Source organism: Dermacentor variabilis, chromosome 7, assembly GCF_050947875.1.
Source record: "Dermacentor variabilis isolate Ectoservices chromosome 7, ASM5094787v1, whole genome shotgun sequence".
Lineage (NCBI taxonomy): Eukaryota > Metazoa > Arthropoda > Arachnida > Ixodida > Ixodidae > Dermacentor > Dermacentor variabilis.
The window spans coordinates 78,462,118-78,485,107 of NC_134574.1; the positions used below are offsets into that span (position 1 = coordinate 78,462,118).

The 22,990-nt window shown below is 46.1% G+C and overlaps 1 protein-coding gene across 1 annotated transcript in view; it reads right to left on the reverse strand.

The window, feature by feature from the left end:
• Positions 1-22,990, reverse strand: part of LOC142588709 (endothelin-converting enzyme 1-like) — a 45,718-nt gene that overhangs the window by 11,200 nt on the left and 11,528 nt on the right. The window contains exons 2-4 of the mRNA XM_075700525.1: positions 21,700-22,753; positions 12,178-12,609; positions 2,545-2,727 (exon numbers count right to left, since the gene is read on the reverse strand). Of these exons, the coding sequence (XP_075556640.1) occupies positions 2,545-2,727; positions 12,178-12,609; positions 21,700-22,753 (1,669 nt within the window). The remainder of the gene's footprint in view (positions 1-2,544; positions 2,728-12,177; positions 12,610-21,699; positions 22,754-22,990) is intronic.

The window sequence follows — 22,990 nt, forward strand, 5'->3', positions numbered from 1 at the left end:
GCGTTGAAGTTTTGTCTGATGATGCGTGAAAGTTTGAATCGCGAAATTATTTGGGTTTTACGTGCCAAAACCACTTTGTGATTATGAGCCGTGCCGTAGTGGAGGACTCCGGAAATTTCGACCACCTGGGGTTCTTTAACGTGCACCTAAATCTAGGTACACGGGTGTTTTCCCATTTCGTCCCCATCGAAATGCGGCCGCCATGGCCGGGATTCGGTCCCGCGACCTCGTGCTCAGCAGCCCAACACCATAGCCATTGAGCGACCACGGCGGGTGTTTGAATCACGAGGACACACGGCTAGGCTAAGCCCGATTTCGGTGATATGTCATGGTTGCAGAAGCTAAAGCACTCTTTTAAAGAAATTAATTAAATTCCATGAAGCTTAGTGGAAAAGCCCAAGCGGCACGGGGTGCCTGTTGCTTTCTCAGCGCCACGGAAACTGGCTGGCTTGTGCCGGCTCATTTTATTGCCGTTGAAGCTGCCTCTGTTTCCATGGCAAGGAGCACGCTAGGGCACATGTTGCCTGCGCGGTCTTTAGATAAACGGCTTGTATTATTGGCCAAACAGGTAGCTAAATCATTGACAAAACTAGAGAGAATCAGCTTTTTTACCAAGAAAAAGTGTTCGGCACATATGCCTATCCACTGTGGTGACTCCAAGTGCAAGCCAAGTCTTTCGACCATCCGCACAGTCAGCAAAACAGCGGTCGCCTTAGCATATGAGATACTGGATACTATCAGAAGTAAGCGAGATTTCTGTATAAGCGACATACTGCTGCATCTGCGCATGAATTAACATCTATTTTAAGAGTGTACGTTAGAATCCTGACGCGTCTTAGCAATTTTGTTTCTTTTACTATCTGGTTGGATTTCGGTGCTCGAGTTTGTTCGGGCACGCTGGCAATTTCCTGGCAACGTTTATGCTTTTTTCCTCTACCGCCATTTCCCACATGTTTTCGCGTGCTTTCGACATGCGAACTATGACACAACACAGCAACACGTTGTGAACGAATCAACATTGTCGCATTTAGAGCTAAACGTGGTTAGAAAATATTGTATAAAAGCGATGAAGGTTTTCAAGGCAAATTGGCGTAAGAAACACCCACTACCAAATACCCGTGCGGGTGTCATCGTCTTCCGCACAAAATCAACTTCACTTTTCCTGTGTACCGTCCCAACATTCCTTGTCGTCTGTCCTGCGTCAACAATACAGTCTAAGCGGCGGAAAAAGTTCCAGAATATCTTTACAAGCTTCCGTATAAACGCAAGCGCGTACAGTGATAAAGGAACACGGCAGCAGTGCATGCACGCAATGAAGTACACTGCATATGGACCATTTGGATATGCACAAATCTTACAAGCAGTTTCCTACGGAAAAGCCGCACATGGTATTTCCACGACGGCTTTTCTGTGGCAGCAGCAGTAACATGTGATTGAGTCGTCCTTATCGAGTATGCAGACACGCCTTATACAAAGGGGAACCACCGTCGCAGAGCCGGCACAGCATAGAGGAACATGCATCCATCATACGGGACAGTGTAGCTCTGTAATATGTTTTGATGTAGAGACGCGTTGGAAAACACTTGGACACAAGAAGGAATTGCAATCGACATGATGAAGTGCGTTCGCAGTCTTGGGTATATTTTTGCCAGCGACAACCAAGAACTGTTAGACTTCCAAGAATCTGAAAAGTCACTTGTGCAGGTTCATTCTAATTAATGTATGCGTTGCTCAGATTTGCATACATGTGAAAAGGATCCTTCGATAATTTTGCCCATCATACTAAACGGCAACGTTTAGATCTCACTACAGTTTGGTCTCGCTCCTGTTAGCATTAAATATAGCATCCTTTCATAGCTTGCATGGGCTCCTGTGTTTTCCGTGCCTGCCAGATCATCGGGTAAAACAAGCAAAAGCGCCCGTCCTTGGAACTATGGCTGTGGCGCAACTTATCTGGGGTGAAAAAAAATTATGGGGTTTTACATGCCAAAACAACCATCTGATTATGAGGCGCGCCATAGTGCGAGACCCTGGAATAATTTGGACCAGCAGGGATTCTTTAACGTGGGCCTAAATTTAAGTACACGGGTGTTTTCCCACTTTGCTCCTATCGAAATGCAGCCGCCGTGGCCGAGAGTCGATCCGGCGATCTCGTGTTCAGCAGCCCAACACCATTTATCTCGGGTGTTTGAAGCACAGTTGCAACATTTTTTGCGCGTTGCGGCGAAAAAAAAAAAAACATGGGAATCAATAAGAGTGGTAGCGACGATTATAATGTACATGTTTTGCCCATAGTTGTTTTTCAAAACGAAGTCATGCCCTATCATCGAACATTAACGTTGTTGTTTCTCGCACACAAAGTTGTGCCCTCTGCCGCCATAGGTACATTATGGGGGGCTGACAAAGTTTGCCGCCTCGGCGCCGAATACAAATACTCTCACGCTACGTAAGTGGCACCTTCATCGATGACAGCAGCTTTATGGTAATACGGCTAGCACATGTTGCTTGTGAGGGAGGCTGCGCTGCTTCCCCAATGCTACCCACCTCAGATAGCTGGCTATTATTCTCGAGGTGGTGTCGCTTGAATGCTCCATAGGCCACCTCCATGGCCGGAACTTCCGGGAAGATGCTGGTGTTTCCGGGTAGGCAGCGCTGCGTTCGCTGGTCGAAAATGTCCCGAGTGCTGTTACTCAACCAAGACGACACGATATTGCCTTGCGGGTCGATCTGCAGAAAGCGATTACCTCATGCTTGATTCGATTGCATGTTTGCATCCAGAACCCGTAATTAATAATGCTTGGACAGTGTCCCACAATAAAAGCAGCGTAATGATGCCACTGAAGCGTATTACACTATGCATTTGAAATTAAGGTAAACGGGCAAATATATGCATTTAAGGTTATGCATGCTTACATGCGCCCTGGTATGAATTACCAAGCTTCGGTGTTCCGTCACCACATCTGCGACAATGCCACCTATAGTTGAAAGGTTTAGTGTCGTTGGGGTAGGGTTGGATAACACAACCGCGTGATTAAATACTACAGCGAAGCTGTATACCTTTACCGTCCAAGGAAACTTTCGCGTCGCTGTTGGCGTGGTGAGCAAAAAAATCCCCATACGTGTGCCGATGCCGAAAATAGTGCAATACCGCCCGACCCGCGGCAGCAGGCGGTGAAGCAGGCGTTTAGCACTCCCCATACGTGGACTGATCCCGAAGATAGTGCTATGCCAGGCCGACCCACAACGGAAGTGAAGCAGGCTTTACGCACTCCCCATACGTGTGCCGATCCCGAAAATAGTGCAATACCGCCCGACCCGCGGCAGCAGGCGGTGAAGCAGGCGTTAAGCACTCCCCATACGTGGACTGATCCCGAAGATAGTGCTATGCCAGGCCGACCCACAACGGAAGTGAAGCAGGCTTTACGCACTCCCCATACGTGTGCCGATCCCGAAAATAGTGCAATACCGCCCGACCCGCGGCAGCAGGCGGTGAAGCACGCGTTAAGTACTCCCCATACGTGGACTGATCCCGAAGATAGTGCTATGCCAGGCCGACCCACAACGGAAGTGAAGCAGGCTTTACGCACTCCCCATACGTGTGCCGATCCCGAAAATAGTGCAATACCGCCCGACCCGCGGCAGCAGGCGGTGAAGCAGGCGTTAAGCACTCCCCATACGTGGACTGATCCCGAAGATAGTGCTATGCCAGGCCGACCCACAACGGAAGCGAAGCAGGCTTTAAGCACTCCCCATACATGTGCCGATCCCGAAAATAGTGCAATACCGCCCGACCCGCGGCAGCAGGCGGTGAAGCAGGCGTTTAGCACACTCCATACGTGGACTGATCCCGAAGATAGTGCTATGCCAGGCCGACCCACAACGGAAGTGAAGCAGGCTTTACGCACTCCCCATACGTGTGCCGATCCCGAAAATAGTGCAATACCGCCCGACCCGCGGCAGCAGGCGGTGAAGCAGGCGTTTAGCACACTCCATACGTGGACTGATCCCGAAGATAGTGCTATGCCAGGCCGACCCACAACGGAAGTGAAGCAGGCTTTACGCACTCCCCATACGTGTGCCGATCCCGAAAATAGTGCAATACCGCCCGACCCGCGGCAGCAGGCGGTGAAGCACGCGTTAAGCACTCCCCATACGTGGACTGATCCCGAAGATAGTGCTATGCCAGGCCGACCCACAACGGAAGTGAAGCAGGCTTTACGCACTCCCCATACGTGTGCCGATCCCGAAAATAGTGCAATACCGCCCGACCCGCGGCAGCAGGCGGTGAAGCACGCGTTAAGCACTCCCCATACGTGGACTGATCCCGAAGATAGTGCTATGCCAGGCCGACCCACAACGGAAGTGAAGCAGGCTTTACGCACTCCCCATACGTGTGCCGATCCCGAAAATAGTGCAATACCGGCCCGACCTGCGGCGGAGCCGAAGCAGACGTTACGCACTCCCATAGGTGAGCCGATACTGAAGATAGAAACAGAACGGCGAGCATCTCCGGCAGGAAAACTTCCTTAGCACTACCTTCTTTAGCATCTAGCAGAAAATTTTCTCGTTTAACACTGTTTCGCAAGTTGTACCACCATTGTTTCCTACATGACCAACTACTCCTTCGCCACAGTACATATCCCGCCGCATCGATCATCATCACAAAGTAGGTATTCCATTATGCCACACAAAGCCACTATGCCACACGAATCCATTTTTGCTTCGTACGTCAGAGGAGTGGAACGAACTTCCCGTTGACGTTATTACTAATTATGATAATCACATGATTCATGAAGCATTAGCTAATATTGCATAATTGCGAGCTTTGATCAACATTCATGTACGATGTTCCACTACCTGCCAAGGTATTTAACACTTTGTATGTTGTTTTTGTATTTCTTCCACTCCTGTAATGACCCATTGTGAGTTGACAGGAATAATAAAATAAATAAATAAATTATTTGTACGAACTGTACCGACTTTTTTCATTCAATAAATTTCGTTCAATTATTTCTGTGCACATTGTATAATTATGCGCTTCATTTGTATGAATTAAGCGTATTGATTTTTGGTTAACATTTTTTGCATAACAACCAACTCCTCTCTCAATGCCAATAGGATGTGATGGTAAAATAAATAAATAAAAAGAAATCAATAGTGCAATCTCGGGCCGACCCGCGGCGGAGCAGCAGTTCGCCTTTAGGGGGCCCACCTACACAGCTTCGCTGGTCATCCTTCTTCGCAGAGCGGAAGGGCTCTGAGTTTTTTTTCAGTAAACATTGCCTTTTTATTGGCCTTTGTGTTGCCTACCTCCAGTTGTGAGACCACACTGCCTTACCAAGACTCTATGTTCTTTCCATACGTGTGCATCCCTTGTCCAATATCAATGCGCCGTTTGCTCAATGTTAGTGCTTGTTCGCGCGTACGCGTGCTGCACCTGCCCAGAGACAGGCATAGCCTGTTCTTTGTTTCATGGCAGCTACTGCTGATCACCTCCAGAAGCAACGCGCGAATGCAGCCCGGGATATCGTGAAAATATCCTTGCAACTTGCAAATGCGACATGCAATTTGGGTGGGTGAAAGCACGCGCAAGGCGTTTTGGATCCGACTTCATAAAGTGATAGCGCATGTCCTCGCACGCTCACGCCACGGAAATTCTATAGTTCTAAAGAGCGAGCTGGCCACTGAACAACCAAGCGACTGAAGCAGCGGAAGGGCGCGGCATTTGTTGCTCGGTGTCTCCGCATGTTCAACGTCCTTTTTGTTACATCTGTTTGACTTCTTCAAAATATCTGGCAACGGAGACCTCACAAAGTCTGTGTTCCTTCCGAGTGCACACTGAACATTTGGCATTTTACACGCTTTTTTGTGCCCTAAAAGAGACATACGAAGGGAGGACGTACACAAAAAGTGCTAACAATCAACTCTCTACGTGTTCTTACTTCATACAGACGCGCGTACTTATTTATCCTTTTCTCGGGGACTTCATTCCACCCACTAACAACTTGAACTTATCGCTCAGTGCAAGACGCGCCTGCATGATTGGAACTTACTGGAATGTTATCGATCCTTGTATGCGTTGTCTCTTGTCACCGAAGCATGTATAATCTGATTGCATGTATGACGCGAATCTTGTACTGCTTTCTGGAAGACACGCAGGAACCAGCGATTACTCTGGAAAATTTGATGAGTCATGTACAAAAGCCGACGGCTTGACCGGCAGATCCAATTTCCACACTCGCCGACTGCATCCGTCTCTATCATTGTGCTTCGAGCGTACCTTGTTTTTCTGGGCACAGGTTGGCCTAATAAAAAGTCATTCGCAGTTTAGCTGCTTTGTTCTTCACCATGACTACTACGTGACAACATGTCTATGCCACCGAAAACGATTTCTAGCAGAACTGAATGAATGAATATGTGTTCGTTAGCGGCGCAAGGACCAGGTATGGCCAAATATATTTTTTAGCAGAACACAACTTGCCCAAGAAGTACTGTTGAGCTATATTGACATTGGGCACATTCTGAGTCCCCCGAATGTTCAAGTGCACCGCAGTGCTCTCTGCTTTCCTGTACCTACACTCTCTGGATGGTTCCAAAGAGTTTGGGGATATGTAAATTTTGAAAGCAGTGCCACTCTGTGAGCACTTATATTTAAATTTGTGTAATAAGTAGCAGTGCAGACAATTCATTTTCCCCAACAAGGCCGGTAATTGTATTACAAGTAAATCCGTTTGCTGTGAGGAGCTTTGTGCACTAAAAGAAAGTTTCTTTTTCAAAGCTGAGGCGCAGTGGCATACGACGTGCTCCAAAGGTCTTGAGTGGTTCTTTATTGGCAGCTCCGCTCATTTTTGGGCACGTTTCCTGTCAATGACAGTAATCTTATTGAATAGAGCGTAGAGGTAACTTGAACTGTTTAATATTACAGCGCTATAGATGCGTTAGTGTACTCACTCCCGAGTACTGTAACTCGTACTTGCTCCCCACTCATTTCAAAGGAATGAGTGCTGGTGAGCTTTATCTACACTAAATAGCATGAATAGCAATGTGTGCAAGCTTATGAGAGTACGAACGTAATTCAGTGACGCTGATTTTGAGTGAACGGTAGTATTAACGGGCGTGATTGTTGGCGAGTCTGAGTGTAGGCACGTATGAGAGTGAGTGCGAGCGGACGCAAGTGTAAGAGTGAATGAGTGCTAGTAAATGTGAATTGACTATAAGCGCGAGTCAGTGTTGGTGGGCATGACTCAACGTGAGTGTCGACGAGTGCGGGTGAATATACGCAGCCTGAAAAATGTGCTGTTTGTATATGCATTAGAGCATATAAAATAGCAGTTTAATTGCAAATCTACAAAAATTTCCAGGGACTCCAGCTGCATGCTTGGCCTCGCCAAGCATGCAGTTTTGCTTGGCCACTCACACAGCAAAGCGAGCAAGCTGCCTCAGAGTTAGGAACTCAGCGACAAAGCCAGCGCAAACTATATTAAATAATATAAGGCGAGAATATGGTAACACATGCACTTTCGTAACTTAGAATTCAATTAGACATCTAAATAGACTAACTGCTTTCACATCATTAGACACAACATATTCAAAGGAGAACCAATAAAAACAGATACTACAGCACATTTAGTTCGATGAGACATTTACCTTCACTATCCGGAAGAGTGAACCACATCTCCCTGAAGTTGTAGGTACTATATTATATATTCTTGGACAAATGTATTAGAGGGTACGAATTAGAGTGAATATGAAAGCAAGAATCTTAAGGTGTATTAAATTTTGAAAGAAAATATCGTAAACGAAATTAAATATGCCATAGAACGCTCACGTATGTGTAAGCATTACATAGCATATTTGTAGGATGTGAAGAGCAGAAATTATTTTCTCAAACGATGTCCCAGTCAGGATTCTATATGGGTGGGATACATCAGTATTTTAAGCGGCAGAAAAAATGAAAAACTTTTCTGGAACGAAAAAAAAAACGGTCATTCACCTCAGTGTAGCACGAAGCAGCACTCAGTGGGTGAGAAGTGTTTCGCTTTGTGAAATTCTCTCCACCGCGTGGGCTTCCTCGTAACTGATTTGCCAGACTGTACTTTGCATTGAAAAAATTTCGTTTGTTTTCATATGTAAGGGCTAGAAGCAGTAGTTGCCATAACTGAAGAGAACTCTTTCTTCCAACGTGTATCATGCTGCATGTAACATGTCAGAACCCAGCTGGTTGGTCTGCTGGTTTTCAAGTGCATATGCTGCTGATCTAAGAACTAGTTTGCAGAGGTCCAAATTGAGTTTACATGTATGCGTCATTGTCTTTTCCTGTCATACGCAGGTGCCAAAAGTTAACGAGGCCCCTAATGATGCTGAAGTGGTTGCCTCATGGAATCCTACATGCGAAGTCGGCCTGGCAGAATCATTCACCACAGAACGCACGGAAGACAGCCCTGCACCCACAAATGAGAACTGCAAAGCAGTACAGAATGCTGCAAGTTCTGCTGCCCACCAAGTAGCAGAAAGCGAAAGCGGCCATCATCGGTAATTGAAGACGTGATGACGCTGCACAACCGCGCAGAAAAGCCAGCCACAGTAAATGCGAGAGAGTCCATTCAGCTGCAGAAGGAGCTTGTGCAGCTCCAAAAGTAGGCTAATGAGACAAACAAAAACATGCTTGTGCTCATGAAAGACTATTTTGCTTCTGGGCAAAATAAAGCTTGAATGGGAGGGACCCCACATCATCTTTGTTTTGCTTTCCTCAAAGTCGCTCATAAATGTAGTCATATTTTATGCGCCATACATCCGTCTGTACTTGTCGGCACTAAATTTCTAAACCAGACCTATCACTATTTTCTTCTAAATAGGCGAGGCAATGTTCCCCTGCTTAATGGGTTTGTTTCAGTGAGAAAGCCACAAGACAATTTCACTTTCAATATATAAAGCGCCCTTAAGCTTTCACTATTTCCTGTCACTATTATCTATTATCTATTATATCTATTATCACTATTTTCCGATGAATATGCAAGGCAATGTTTCTCTGTTAAATGCATTTCTTTCAGTGAAAAATCTACACCACAATTTTATTTTCAATATAAAAAGCACATTGCGTGCAAATGAAGCTTCGAAAAAGCCTGCTTTTATGAGGCACATTACCCCTGTCTATAAAACTTCTATCCATGCAATGTGCTTCCATCTGTCGGTGCCCTTCTTGAATATAAATATAAAAAGCAGTCATTCATTCCAAGCTTCTGCTGTTGCATCAGTCACACACAATACAAAACGATACCAAGAGTGAAGTTAGAAGTGTACGTGCAACTGACACGAAACTCCCTGCACTGCTTGTTGCCACTTTTGTCACTGCAGTACTAAAACTGACACACAAGCGAGTATAAGAAAACATGAGTAGACAGCACATTTATATTGCCCGCTAAATAATACTCATAATGCATTGGAAAGTAAGGAGTACTCTCCATGGCTGATATAAGAAAAACTATCCTCATCAAGCCCTAAACTTAAAGCAAGACTTTCGTTGCAGTAAACATGCAACCTCTTGTACAATTCTCACAAACTGTCAAAATGGAATTTGTGCGCCACATAAAGATGTAGACAGACTGCATGTCGCTACCTCATGGTGCCACGATCTGCTAAAAGTGTGGAGAGTCAAAATACTCAGGTGGCCGTGCTTGCTGCAATATTCTTCACAAGTGCATGTCTCACTGCCATTCTTATTGGCTCATTACGACTCCTTGTACATATTGGCTGAGCCCGCCTTGCATCTTCACTGCCCACAACTTCAAATCAGCTTGCTTCACAGCATCCTGTTAGCTGCTCACAGATGTTCAGAAGACAGAAAGCGCGGATGATGCAGTTTACGAAATCGATAGTACATTCCAGGCCCTTATGCATGATTCGAAACCGCGCTTTCAGCCGCCCGAAACCGTTTCCCACAAAGCGTCTAGCGCGTAACAGATTTTAAGTTGGAAATATGCGATATTGAATAAGAAGGACCCGGCCTTGGAAAAGGTTTCATCAAATGAGGCTGCATCAAATGAGAGTGAATGCCGGGTCAGCCCAACCGATATGCCTTCAAATAATTTGGCGTATAATCTGAACAAATTGCTGCTCAGTGCATTTGGCAGACGTGACCGTTCGAATACGGCCGCATCATGCATTCGACCCGGGGACACAACGTTCGTGTACTTTAATCTGTGGTGGCGATCGACAACAGCGCTAAGAATGGTTGCTGCACCACCCCTTATAGTTGAAGTACTCAGCGACATGCTCTACTTATATGACAGCCATCCAGGGCGCCAATTGCTTGAGGAAATCCTGTAACAGCGGTGAATTGACGCAGATGCACTGCCAGCCCTAGTGCCGAAGGGAACCGCAAGTACCGCGGTTCGTGGCGCCGCACAAGAACACCGACGCATTGCTGACGGCATATTATACTAACCGACTGCTGACGGAAAAGAAGTTGACCATGGTTCTATCTTCAGCGGATGTAGCCAGTGTATTCAACGTAATCACCAAGCGCTTCTCCAGAGGGATGGTTCAGCGCATGTTCGTGTCTTGCCGTGCCATGGATTTTGCACACGCTCACAATACATTGGAACGTATACGGCGACTGAGTCGCCGTATACGGCGACTGAGAAGTATACGGCGACTGAGAAGCCAAACAGCTGTGGCCACGAGTCGACGACATTGCCTTTCAGCGTTCTCTCTTTCCTGTTCGAGTACCTCAATGCCTTTGCAGTGAACGGAGTACTTTGATCTGCCTATCGTGCGGCGCTGTTCGTTGAGCGGACAACACAATTAAGAAGTCTTCGTGGTCTTCGTCCCCATTGCAAGATACAGCCTTGGTCAACGCCATCGAACAGTTCGCGTCACCAGATCAAAGCTGGCAGAAACGACCACAAAAAAAAACAAGCAATAACGTACACAGTCTAACAAAAACGTGCCGGAAATGCAGGGATCACAACTAGCCACAGGGCACGCACTCAGGTAAAAATACCAATCCAGCAATGAATTGTCTTGGCTTTCGGACCGCCGTGAACTAGACTTTGGCCTGGAGTTGGGTTACTGGCTCTAACTACTGCCAAACAGCGCGAAAACAATTGAATCAATACGATTAGAGAGTGCAGATGCTAACACAACGGACATTTTAAAGAAACTACAGTTCTTATGTCAATATATTTGGAAAGAAAAGCCAAATAAATATATTTTATTAGCTGTACTGAATATCCCGTCACTTGCTTTAGAGCGCTACAGCGGCACTGACTGAGGACAGGTTTTCCGTGTAACATATGCCTCTCTGTATTTACCGGTAACCATAGTTCAGTCCGGTAACTCAGGTGCGTCTTAACAACTGTCAGCACGGCCGTGTATCTATGGTATTACAGAGGCAAGTATTTAGACTCTGGAATGAATAGTATGAGTGGCTGGTGCCTATATAAGCAATGACTCTGTAATAAACACCGATGAACGAGGAACTTTGACACCATACATAATGAAGAGTTCGCGACCCAGTGTCACGGTATTTAGACATGCCGACTGTTAAGCCGCGGTTCCTCACGTTTACAAAGAAATGGAAAATTTTCCGGCCGAATAACCAAACAAATCGTTTACCCTGAGACAATTCACCCACACTACGACAGCATTGGAGCCAAACCAGCACAACTCATAAAAACAGCCTTCTGTTTTTATGAGTTTCTGTTTTAGGGGGGGGGGGGGGGGGCTGTATAACAGATTATCCGTAGTAATGACAATTTTAATGACACTGAAAATTTGGCTTAGTTTCTAACGTTTTTCATAGAAAGCGCTCCATTCGTATTTGCAGACCAATCCATAGCACCTGGGGTACCTGCGTAGTCGCCATAACATGTCACAATGTAGGGGATAAAACGCTCCAGTACAAGAACACTGTGAGCATACGCCCTCTGATCCCAATTTGTTTGCATAGAGTCACGTGTTCCCTACATATGTTGTAAAATGAAATTCACTTCAACACTGCTGGACTGAAAACTGCCTCTGTATTGCCCAGAAGTCTCCTACAAAAGAAGTGTAGAGAAAGAGTTTTATTCTTCGTCTATATTTTAGCACCATCGTCTGCTTGTGCTATCGGTGCAAGTACATGACTATCATCGATACATGCAAGCAAATCTTTTGTCCAGTTCACAGCCCCGTTACCTTAACGCCCTCGTTGTCGATGGCAGGGATCAGCGCCCGAGCGTAAAAGTACAGCAGGCCGCCATGCAACATGGCGTTGGTGCCATCCTTGTAGTAGAGCGGAGGTGCCAGCGCTCCGAATGAGAGAGAGAGGCGGTTCAGCACCTGTTCGTAATCCGCGTATGGCAGCTGAGTGCTGTCGCCTAGGAGCAGCTCCTCTTCGGCCGCCTCGGAGCCGAACATCAAGCGCTGGCTGCGACGCGTCTCGATCCAGTACTCGGCGAAGGACGAAGCGTTGTAGGTGAAGTTCGCGTAAACCTTGCGGAGTGCCTCCGCCGCGAGGAACTGCTTGGAAGGCCACAACACAGTGCGCACGTTCGCCAACTTTTCCACGGCAACTTGTTTGGTTTCGTTGTCGAGCCAAGAGACGGCCCACGTTTTGTACGTGGCCTCCTGCGCAAGATTGTCGAATAAAACTTGTCAACAAGACGCAAATCATGGGCATTTATTACTCCAACTCACAGTCAATTTAGCATACGCTAGAAACGATGAGGGCGGAAGCCTGCGCTCTCACGACATATTCAATATAATGACCTAAAATTAAATTATGGGGTTTTACGTGCCAAAACCCCTTTCTGATTATGAGGCACGCCGTAGTGGAGGACTCTGGAAATATTGGCCACCTGGGGTTCTTTAACGTGCTCCCAAATCTAAGTACACGGGTGTTTTCGCAGTTCGCCCCCATCTAAATGCGGCCGCCGTGACGGGGATTCGATCCCGCGACCTCCTGCTCAGCAACCTAACACCATAGCCACTGAGCAACCACGGCGGGTAATATAATGACTTGACAATGTAAGCTATTGCCTTACATTGACAGTTATTATGGATGCTGCAATTTTTTTGTTCAGGAATGCATGCTTGTTACTTTCTTAGTCATTGTTCTTAGGAATAAGCCGTATGAAAAACATGATACATGTTGTAAGCAACTCCTTAAGATCGTTTCATTCACGCGAGACATAAGGCTATTTTGGTATAAAGGCTAAGTAAATGTGTGTATATGGGCTTTTATTCTCTCTTTGGCCTCCTATGATGTCATTAAACTTGTAGTGAACTTGCGGATCTGCTACCCGTATTATGCAAAGTTATACTGTTGCCAAAGTTTCCAGTACGAATACAGGTATGCGGCTTTTTTTTTTTTTTTCAAGTCAACCTCCCTATCTTCTTTTCGATCGCGCTCTTTTCAGTGTAGACGGCCATATATATGAATCGGATAATTAACACAAAAAAGCACTTTAGGCGGAGCTAGGTCTCTCTAAGGTGACATGAAAGCCAGATGTAATAAGCGCAATCTTAACATTTCATGCAGATTTTGCATTTTGAATTTGAACGCGCACTCTCCAGTCACTGCACTGTCTGCACAAAACTACGTACGAGGCTCTTTAGAGATGCCTTGCCTGACGGCAGTTTTCGAGCATGCAAATTATTTATGTAGCAGGGTGTACGCTGTTTTCTAGATAGCGTGAGACATAGCGAGCAGCGCGAAACTGAGCAGATAGTTTATCGGTCACACACAAGAATTTAACTGATGTGACAACAAACTTAATAAACAGCGCGTAATTACTGAACAAACAATTGTGTAAAAATCATCGATGATAATCTTAATGCAAGCCAATAGTCCCAAATGAACGAGCGACCGGACGAACGAACGAACGAACGAAACAGCGTGCGAACGACAGTCCCCTCCCCCGGTCCCTTCTCGCAACTCGGTTGCGCAAGAGCATGCGGCGTTTCCCTCGGCGCCATCGTATTGCAAGGCCTACCCGCTACAAGCAAACACTGCCGACCACCAACCGCAGGAAAACCACGAAAACGGCCGCCCCGCCGAACGTCGCGTCTGATCGCACTTCCTGCATGGAAAGCAATAAATATGTTTCTAGGCTCCGTTCAGTTGCTATACCTGAAAGCGCAGCAACCAAGTATGATGCTGAGGTAATTTCTGGCGCTTGTGCCTGCATACAATGAATAAAGCGACAAAGTGGCCCTCAAAGTCTGTACACGCTGCGTGTTCAACGTGCGTACACCGAACCAGCTTGGAAGGGGTATGGCGGTGAGAGGTCACATGACACAAGCAACCCAATCAGCGCACCGGTGGCGCGCGCAACACAAATGCAATACTCTCAGTTTTAAAGCGAAGTTTTGTTTGCCTCTTCATTCGACTTTTGCGCTGCTACTGCTGCTGCTCTCGTCTTGTGAGCCGCGTCAGGGGGTGGTTCAGAGCGTTTAGGCACATGGCAGGAGCGTGGCAGAGAGGAAAGTGAAAGCGAGAAACTCGTTTCGACCTTTCCATCGCGTCGTAGCTGCTCAACGCCCTCTGGAGCTCCCTGGGTGTCGCCGTATTATTCTCTTGGCAGCTGTAAATATCCGTTAGCCCCTTAAACGCACTGTAGAGATTGCGGCGCTTACTTTTCAACTAACGTGCAAGCCCAGATGGGACATAGAACTTTCGAGCTGACAGGGAGAGAAGGGAGAGAGTAGGCAGAGAATGAAAAAATCAACGCTATCGCGAAAAGAGCGAAGAGCATGGCCCTTCTCTCAGTTCACATACAGGAAGACAGAGCGGAAGAGAGAAAAGATGTGACAAGGCAGGGAAACCGTGGCTGTGGGCAAGCTGGAGGTACGTTACGGTATGTTTCTGCTTTTTCTGAAAATTAAATACCATGAAAATTTGTCAAGCGGACAACTGACGCAGGGTGTCCAGACGCAAAGCCGGATTAAAACACCGTAGGGTCGATACGATATTACGGACGCGGTCGCAAGTCAAATCACCACATCTGTGCCCGCCATGGCAGCTTGACGGCTATGGTATTGCTCGAGTTCGGGGGTTCGAATCCCAATGGTGACAGCCTCATTTTTACGGGATGAGATGCGAAAACGCTAGTGCACTTAAATTTAGGTGAAGTTAAAGAACACCAGGGAGTGGAAATTATTCCGGAGTCCGCCACTTTAGCGTGGCTCATAAGCCGATCGTGGTATCGAAGCCCAAAGCCCCATAATTCAATTTAAAGGGACGCTAAAGGCAAAGAATAACTCAAGCTGAAGTTATGTATTAGTGCCCGAGAATCTCTAAGGCGTCAATATTATCGCAAACAGAGCCTTGATAATCGTGAAATTGAGGTAAATGCAGGACATGATTAGAGACTCCCCCGGAACATTTAAGCACTTGCGCCATGGGAAAAGCACTCCTCAGTTAAATTCTGTGACTGCTACCCAACTACTCTTTAAAAAAAAAACATCCTTGTATTGAATATAAGATAAAATAAACTGCTGCTCGTCCAGTTCTATTGCATTTTTAGGAAAAAAGAACTCATCGAAATTACCCTTGACAACGACGCGGGCGGTCGAAAGATTTCGTTTCCGCTCGACTCTGCGCCGCCCACGCTTTTTCATTTCAGTAGTTTATGTATAGTGCAGTGCTGCGCTGGTTTTGCTGGCTCGCGAAACTCGCAAAAACTGCAAGTAGCCGAGAATTCAACTTCCATGCGATGTGGCGTGATGCCTGAGCAGTCTGCCCCACTTGACCAAAAAATAGCTGCAGTGGCACCATCGCTCTGTCATGGCTCGGTACCGCCGTCTGTCAGGCGCTGGACGAGCACATCATAATTGGATTTCTCGGCTCTTTCTGCGCATGCGCGAGGAGCAGTGGTCGCGAGAGAGAAATGTGGCGACTTTCGGTCCTTGAGATTTCTTTTCGCGTAGGTACTACGGAGAAGAAAGTTGTTACCTCCGTTCGTTGCCAGCCGAGCTGGCAACGCAATCGACAGAATGTGTGGCCGGCACGGCGAAGAAGCTGTGTCCAAGGTGAGTTTGTTGCTATTTTGTTACGACGGTAGTATATTAATTTTTTATAGTCGCAGGGGGATAAGTTTGGAAGTGAGGTGTCTTCTCGGATGACTTTAGTGGCAAAGCATTACATTGTGCCGATGCATTGTTCATTAGTGTCGTTGAGCAAGGTCAGCATACCGCACACTTAGGAGATTCGCGGGAACGGAAACAGTTTATGAATTCGACTGCCGTGCCGATGCGAGTTTGCTTTTTTTTTCCGGCGGTTTCATATTAAATTCTGATAGCCGGAGGGGGATGCGTTTGGACGTGAGCCGCTTTCTCGGATGACTTTAATGGCAAAGCATTACGTCGTGCCGATGCATTGTTCATTAGTGTCGTTGAGCATACCACACACTTCAGGGGAATCGCGGGTACGGAAATAGTATGTGAATTCAACTCCCGTGCCGATAACTTAGTTCTTAACGTAACTGAGCATACAACACACTTGGAGATTCGTGGGAATGGAATATTGTGTACTCTGTATGCGAAAGTACCAAAACTTGCGTCGCCATGCAATCCGAGCCGTAAATCGCTGTGAAAGCTGTACAGCCACACTGGCAAAACACTACGCCCTCGGATGAATACGGTACAAATGTATGCCACAGAATTGGGTCGCCTTGCAATTTCATAGCAGTAGACCCTTGGAAAGCTGTACAGTAACACTAATATTGGCTACGTGGTGCAGATTCGTAGCGATTCTGAGGTGCTTGCGCGCAAGGGTAATTAATGAAGGAGCGCGTATTACTAGTCCCGGCTGTTACGATGTCAATTCGTATACTGGGAGCTCTATGTGGGCGAAACAAGGGTTCAGATCACTACAACCTCGTGCGAAATAGCTCTGAAGGCCTGCCAGCACACTTGTTCGGCATCTCTGTGCCTGTACTGCGACACTATATCCTCTGACAGTGGCCGCATTCCACTGTTGGTGTACTTCTCCGCAGTACACTGCACATGCTTGATTGCGCGACATTGGTGCCACACGGCAAAGCTGACTTTAGGCAAACGGCAATGTGCAACGTTCTAGCCATCTTGTCCGTCACTGTGGATAGAACACACATACATGTTCAAGCTATTTGACATGCATCATTTTGTCAATGTTTACCCCTCTTTACTAAATGAAGAGGATAACGTACATCTGTGTGGGTGATTTAAAAGATTGATAAAAAGCCTGGTAACCTGTGTGCAGTCACTCAAAAAACACTATTTATGCACCTGTCCACGCTCCTGTAAAAAAATTGCAATTCAGTGATGACCCTCTGGAAGTGGGTCCGCACCTATGTAAGCACAGCCGGCTCATCAGTCGCAAAGTAGGAGCTGAAAAGAACTTTTTAATGCTCATTATACGACATTGATAGCGATTCATTTGTGGTCAACCAGTGACAAACGCATTGCACTAAACAGCGAGACTTCGCCTTAATCCGCAATGCTTATGTGGCGAACAGGAGAGCAAAAGGTGAAAACAATGTTTTCATACAAGGCAAATCATCCATGTAGTGGAATTGCGTTTATCCTTGGTGTAATGTTGACGCATTTACTTCCTGAAGTCCAACTTTTACTGCAATTTAGTTTACATTGGTGCAGGTGCTTCTATTGGAAGCATCCAAACTATGAGTTATCAAATCAGGTTGCCGTCTTGTAGTTTTAGAAGTTTTCCTCTGTCCTTAGATCTTTTCTGAATGTGGAAGAGCTGGCTGATTGCACTGACCACGTAGCCAATGTCAGTGTTACTGTACAGCTTTCACGACGGCCTACTGCTATGAAATTGCATGACGATCATTTTTCTTTAGGATACATTTGTTCCGTATTCATCCGCAGGGCATAGTGTTTCGCAGTGTGGCTGTACAGCTCTAACAACGATCTACGTCTCAGATTGTATGGCGACGCAAGTTTTAGTGCTTTCACATACAGAGTACTAAATGTTCCATTCCCACGAATCTCCAAGTGTATGCTCAGTTACATTAAGAACTAATGCATCGGCACGGCAGTTGAATTAATAAACTGTTTCCGTTACCGCGATTCCCCTCAAATGCATAGTATGCTCAACGACAATGCGACGTAATGCTTTGCCATTAAAGTCATCCGAGGAAACGCCTCACGTCCAACCGTATCCCCCTGCGCCTATCAGAATTTAATATGAAACCGCTGCAAAAAAAAAACAAAGAAGCAACAAACTCGGATCGACACGGCAGTCGATTTCACAAACTGTTTCCATTCCCGTGAATCTCCTGAAGTGTGCGGTATGCTGACCTTGCTCAACGACACTAATGTACAATGCATCGCCACGATCTAATGCTTTGCCACTAAAGTCATCCGAGAAGACACCTCACTTCCAAACGTATCCCCCTGCGACTACAGAAATTTATATGCTACTGCCGAAACAAAATAGCAACAAACTCACTTTGGACACGGCTTCTTCGCCTTGCCGGCCACCCATTCTGTCGATTGTGTTGCCAGCTCGGCTAGGGACGAACGGAGCTAACAACATTCTTGTCCGTAGTACCTAGGCGAAGTGAACTCTCAAGGATCGAAAGTCCCCACATTTAACGCTCGCGACCACTGCTTCTCACCACTCCTCCGGTTGGGTGGCGGGAGATTTGAATCTCGAATAAAGTATTCGGACCCATCAAATGCAATTTTCTCGTAAACTAAGTGTTTTTTAGGCACGAAACAAGCATTGCGAGGTTTCTGGAATGGTATTTAAACACTACACGTCGACTTACTATTTGCCTTTAGTGTCTCTTTAACTAGTTTAACAAGTTTAATCAAGTTTACCGCTTCTGTCACGCTACGACATGTCATGTGAGGCAATGATAATGCTCACTTTCTAAGAGTAACGTTATCAACAATGGCGTACAACAACGCCTCAAGCAAACGCGTCTCGCTGTGTGCTGTGTACTACACAGATAAATAGCAGGGGTGCATGCAGAGTAACGTTTAACATCAACTAACCACTCTCGTAATCCCTTAAACGCTGAAGAAATTAAACATTCGCCGTCGACATCATCGCTAATTATCGTCAGTCAAAGCAAACAGCACAGAAAGCTCGGCTTTTATCGATCGTGTGATCCCCATGATCTGTCGTGAGATTCGTTTTCTTGCAGACGTAACGAATCTGAGGATTGTAATGCAATGCACGGTTGTTTTACAGGCGTCACTCAAAAATTTGACAACATATGACGAATTATTTAGAGTTTACCTCCGAAAGCAGTCATTGCGAAAAGAGGCTCGGTGAAGGTTCCGGTTTTAAAGTACCAGTACTCCTCTTGAAAATGCCATTCCGCGGAGTGTGCAATGATGCAAAAACCACTGGGTCTGGCTTCATTGATAGGTGGGGGCACAGTGAACGTTTAGAGGGGGGGGGGGGGTGTAATCAATTTAGGGGGGGGACTACACGGCGAAGGTCACCGATCCACACAACACACAGGCGCATCACAACTACGCTCCTAGGGAAGGTGACGGACGTGGCCGGTCTTGCCAGCTCATCTGCTTTTACCTTGATTGCATGTAGGTTGGCCAGTTTGCTCTCGACTAATTTTGCTCTTTCTCTGTTCAAACAGCGAGCAATCTTAGACCTAACTAACGTGTGATCACTGCCCTATACCACACCTAACGTTTCTACATATTGCACTCTGAAGTCCGCACAGAATAAGAAATATATTTCATTTCTTATTTCTCCATTAGAGATTTTCCAGATCCATTTCCTGTTACTGCACTTTCTGCAGAAGGTATTCATCGTTCGGAGTCTATTGCTTTCCGAGAGCTCTACCAAAATGTCTCCTCTATTATTCCTAGAATCTATGCCGTGGTTGCCAGTTGCTTGACACCCTGCATGCCATTTCTACACTGCAGCATACTGAGTGCACGCTTCTCTCATAGCTAATTTAACATCGTCAGAGAACTTTTTGTATTACTTCATCTGCATGCCTGGCGGTTAGAGCGTAGCCTTCTACTATCTTTATTTTATATCCCTTATTCACATTTCTTATGACGACTGCTACCTTCAACGTAATACTGTAGATTTTGTCAGTGCTGCCCGCTCTTCATGATTGATGGTTAGAGCGTAGCCTTGTACTATCTTTATTTTATATCTCTTATTTACGTTTGTTATGACGACTGCTAGCCTCAAATTAATACCGTAGAATTTGTCAATGCTGCCCGCTCTTCATGATTGATGGTTAGAGCGTAGCCTTGTACTATCTTTATTTTATATCTCTTATTCACGTTTGTTAGGACGACTGCTACACTCAAATTAATACTGTAAAATTTTTCAGTGCTGCCCGCTATGTTCATACGAATTAGAAAATCTACCCCGCATTCTCTCTTATATGGAAGACCTCCGGCGAAGAGGACGTCATCAATAATCAGCACCACATAAGCCCCACCTGTTCTCCTAGCCTCACTAAGGCTACTAATATCCTAGGCAATGCCTGATAATTCCTCAAAGAGCCCTGCTAAGTTAGCTTCAATCGAGAGGGTTCCCGTGTTAAATGTCGGCACGTTCAATTTCCAGTGGTAGCCTGTCGGGATGTAAATATTATTAGCACCCTCCCCTACGTCACAGGTCTAACCACTCACATGTAGCTTTAGAAAAATAACGTGCGCCTTAGAACGCGATTTCTTCAGAACATTTTCTAGCCGAAACGCAGCCAATTTTTTGTGTAATCTCGTTAGAAATGTCCCCAGTGGTTAAATAGAAAAATTTGTTGCTAACCAGAGAAGAAAGCTGCTAAATCTAGAAACAAAATAGCTAAAATTCAACACTTAATCCTTTGTCGCGAGTTCACATGCATTGTGTGCTTCCTTTCGAGCTAGTCTTCATTCCACTTGAGGTCTCTAGTTCATGATCATGTTAGTTTGCCTTATAACGTATTTACAGAGAACAAGGTAACGACTGGGGTTAGAAAGTTTGTGACGCTAAACGTTTAAAATATATTGAAAGCATCACTACCGACACCTAAATAATTATTTTTGTTATTTATTGGACCAATAAAGAAGTGCCGAGTTACTTGAAGCATTTTTTCCATCCGCAATACTACGAAAACGAGCCTCACAGCCATTCGTGAAGTAAGGCTCATCACAGTCATGCATTCTTTGCGACAGAACGTAGCCTCAAAGAAGCAGTAGGCTTGTACGAACGTCTGAATTATCTACCAACACATTGACGCTCCCTGATCTTTCGTTCTTGACGTACACATGTGCGCACGACGATTTTCACCTAGTAACTTCAGTATAAGAATACATTAGTGTCATGCGAAACCAGCGCTAGATAGAGGCGCTTAAATGAAAATTGCGCACTTTTCTAAGCGCGAAATGGTACGACGCAATTGCGCACGTGTAAGGAAATGTGGCACCGCGCACGAATCAGACTTTCGTGCGATGTATTGTTCTATGCAATTGGACCAAGGGATTATATGGCACCAAGTGGAGAAACATTGGTGCCATCTCTATGATTCACTTCGAAAGGGTTACATCTGCAGCACAGGTCAGGCCATGAAAGATACAGAAGCTTCTTTTCTTTTTCACAAAGTGGTGCATCCCATTAGTATTTCTCGCATTGCTTGTCTCCTAAAAAATTGAACCCAGTTTCCTACTTTCATTCCTGCGTGCATGTTCACATAGTAGAGAAAGGCGTGTTGCTTTGGCACGCATCGATTCACTCGCCTTCACAATGCTGGCCAGTTGATCGCTGATGCGGTGGCGCTCTTCCTCGGAGAAGAGGCCTGCGGAGGCCATGGCAGCCACAAGGAGCTTGTAGCTCGACTCTGCTTGAGTAGCGCAGAAGCGCGGGCGCTCTTGGTTGGCCCGGTTCTCACTGCCGTGAATGACGAGCAGAACGGCCGACGGAAATGCCACTGACCCGTACTCCTGCACGAACAACCACGACAGGTGGCTCCGCAGGGACACGTCGTCGAAATGGTTGAGGATTCTCAACATATTCACAAATTGAGACTTGTCGCTCACAAGCACCAAGTCATCCATTGTGACAGGCGGATCTATTCCCGCCGCGTCATTTAACGCGTCCATCACGTGCTGGCCAATGGGAATGCGAGAGTTCGAGTCTATGGCACGCAAGGGGAACAATCCTGGAACAGGTGCTTCGCAAGGACATAGCGGAACGGAGGTGTTGAATATTAACTTAAGCACCTTGTATGTCGTTGATATGCCTTCCTGGTTGGGTTGTCTGCTCGTGTCGTTAGAAAAGATCTTGTAGAGTGTAGAGTAGACACTCCCAAAGTTTTCCTTCGATAGCTGACTGAATGTGTCCTTCCACAGCAGCATAAGCTTGTTCGGTGCAAGGAAGATATGCCTTGGTTTTTCTTTCGAGACAGATGGAAGTATCTTCAAGCTGAACCAGAGATTCACGTTCCAGTTCAACGCGAGGTCGGAGAGTATCCTCACTAGAGGAACTGGTTTGGGTGGTTTTTCCGGCCAGAAAATACCTCGGGCGCGCATGAATTCTCTGAAGATGTCGATCTGCGACCCCTTCTGCATCAAGCAGCGGTTATACATGACGGCCACTTTTTTTCCTACGGGAAATCGCCGAAAACCTTTGTTCAACCTTTCCGGAAGACTGCGCAACCAGGACAGATACATATCTGACATTTCTGAACGTGATAAGGTGTGCGCATTGAGCGGCCTCCAGCGTCCACAGACATGGGCGCCAAAGTCATCACAAGGGTCGATGCCTTTGTCCAGCTGATTTGCAATGCGATACCTGCAGTAGAACAGAACGTGTTGAATCCTTGATCAGTACTTCCCTAAATCACAGCTTTATTAGTTCTAGATATTAACAATTGATTACTCAGTGTACGCGCATGAGTAACATGTTAACGTGAGCACTGACACAGCCGAAGAACTTCTGCAAAAAGCAGGAAATAGACGAGCACTCGAAAACCAAAGAAACTTTATTTGCAGGGAAAACGAGAAAAAATTAAGACCCCTGCCTGCATAC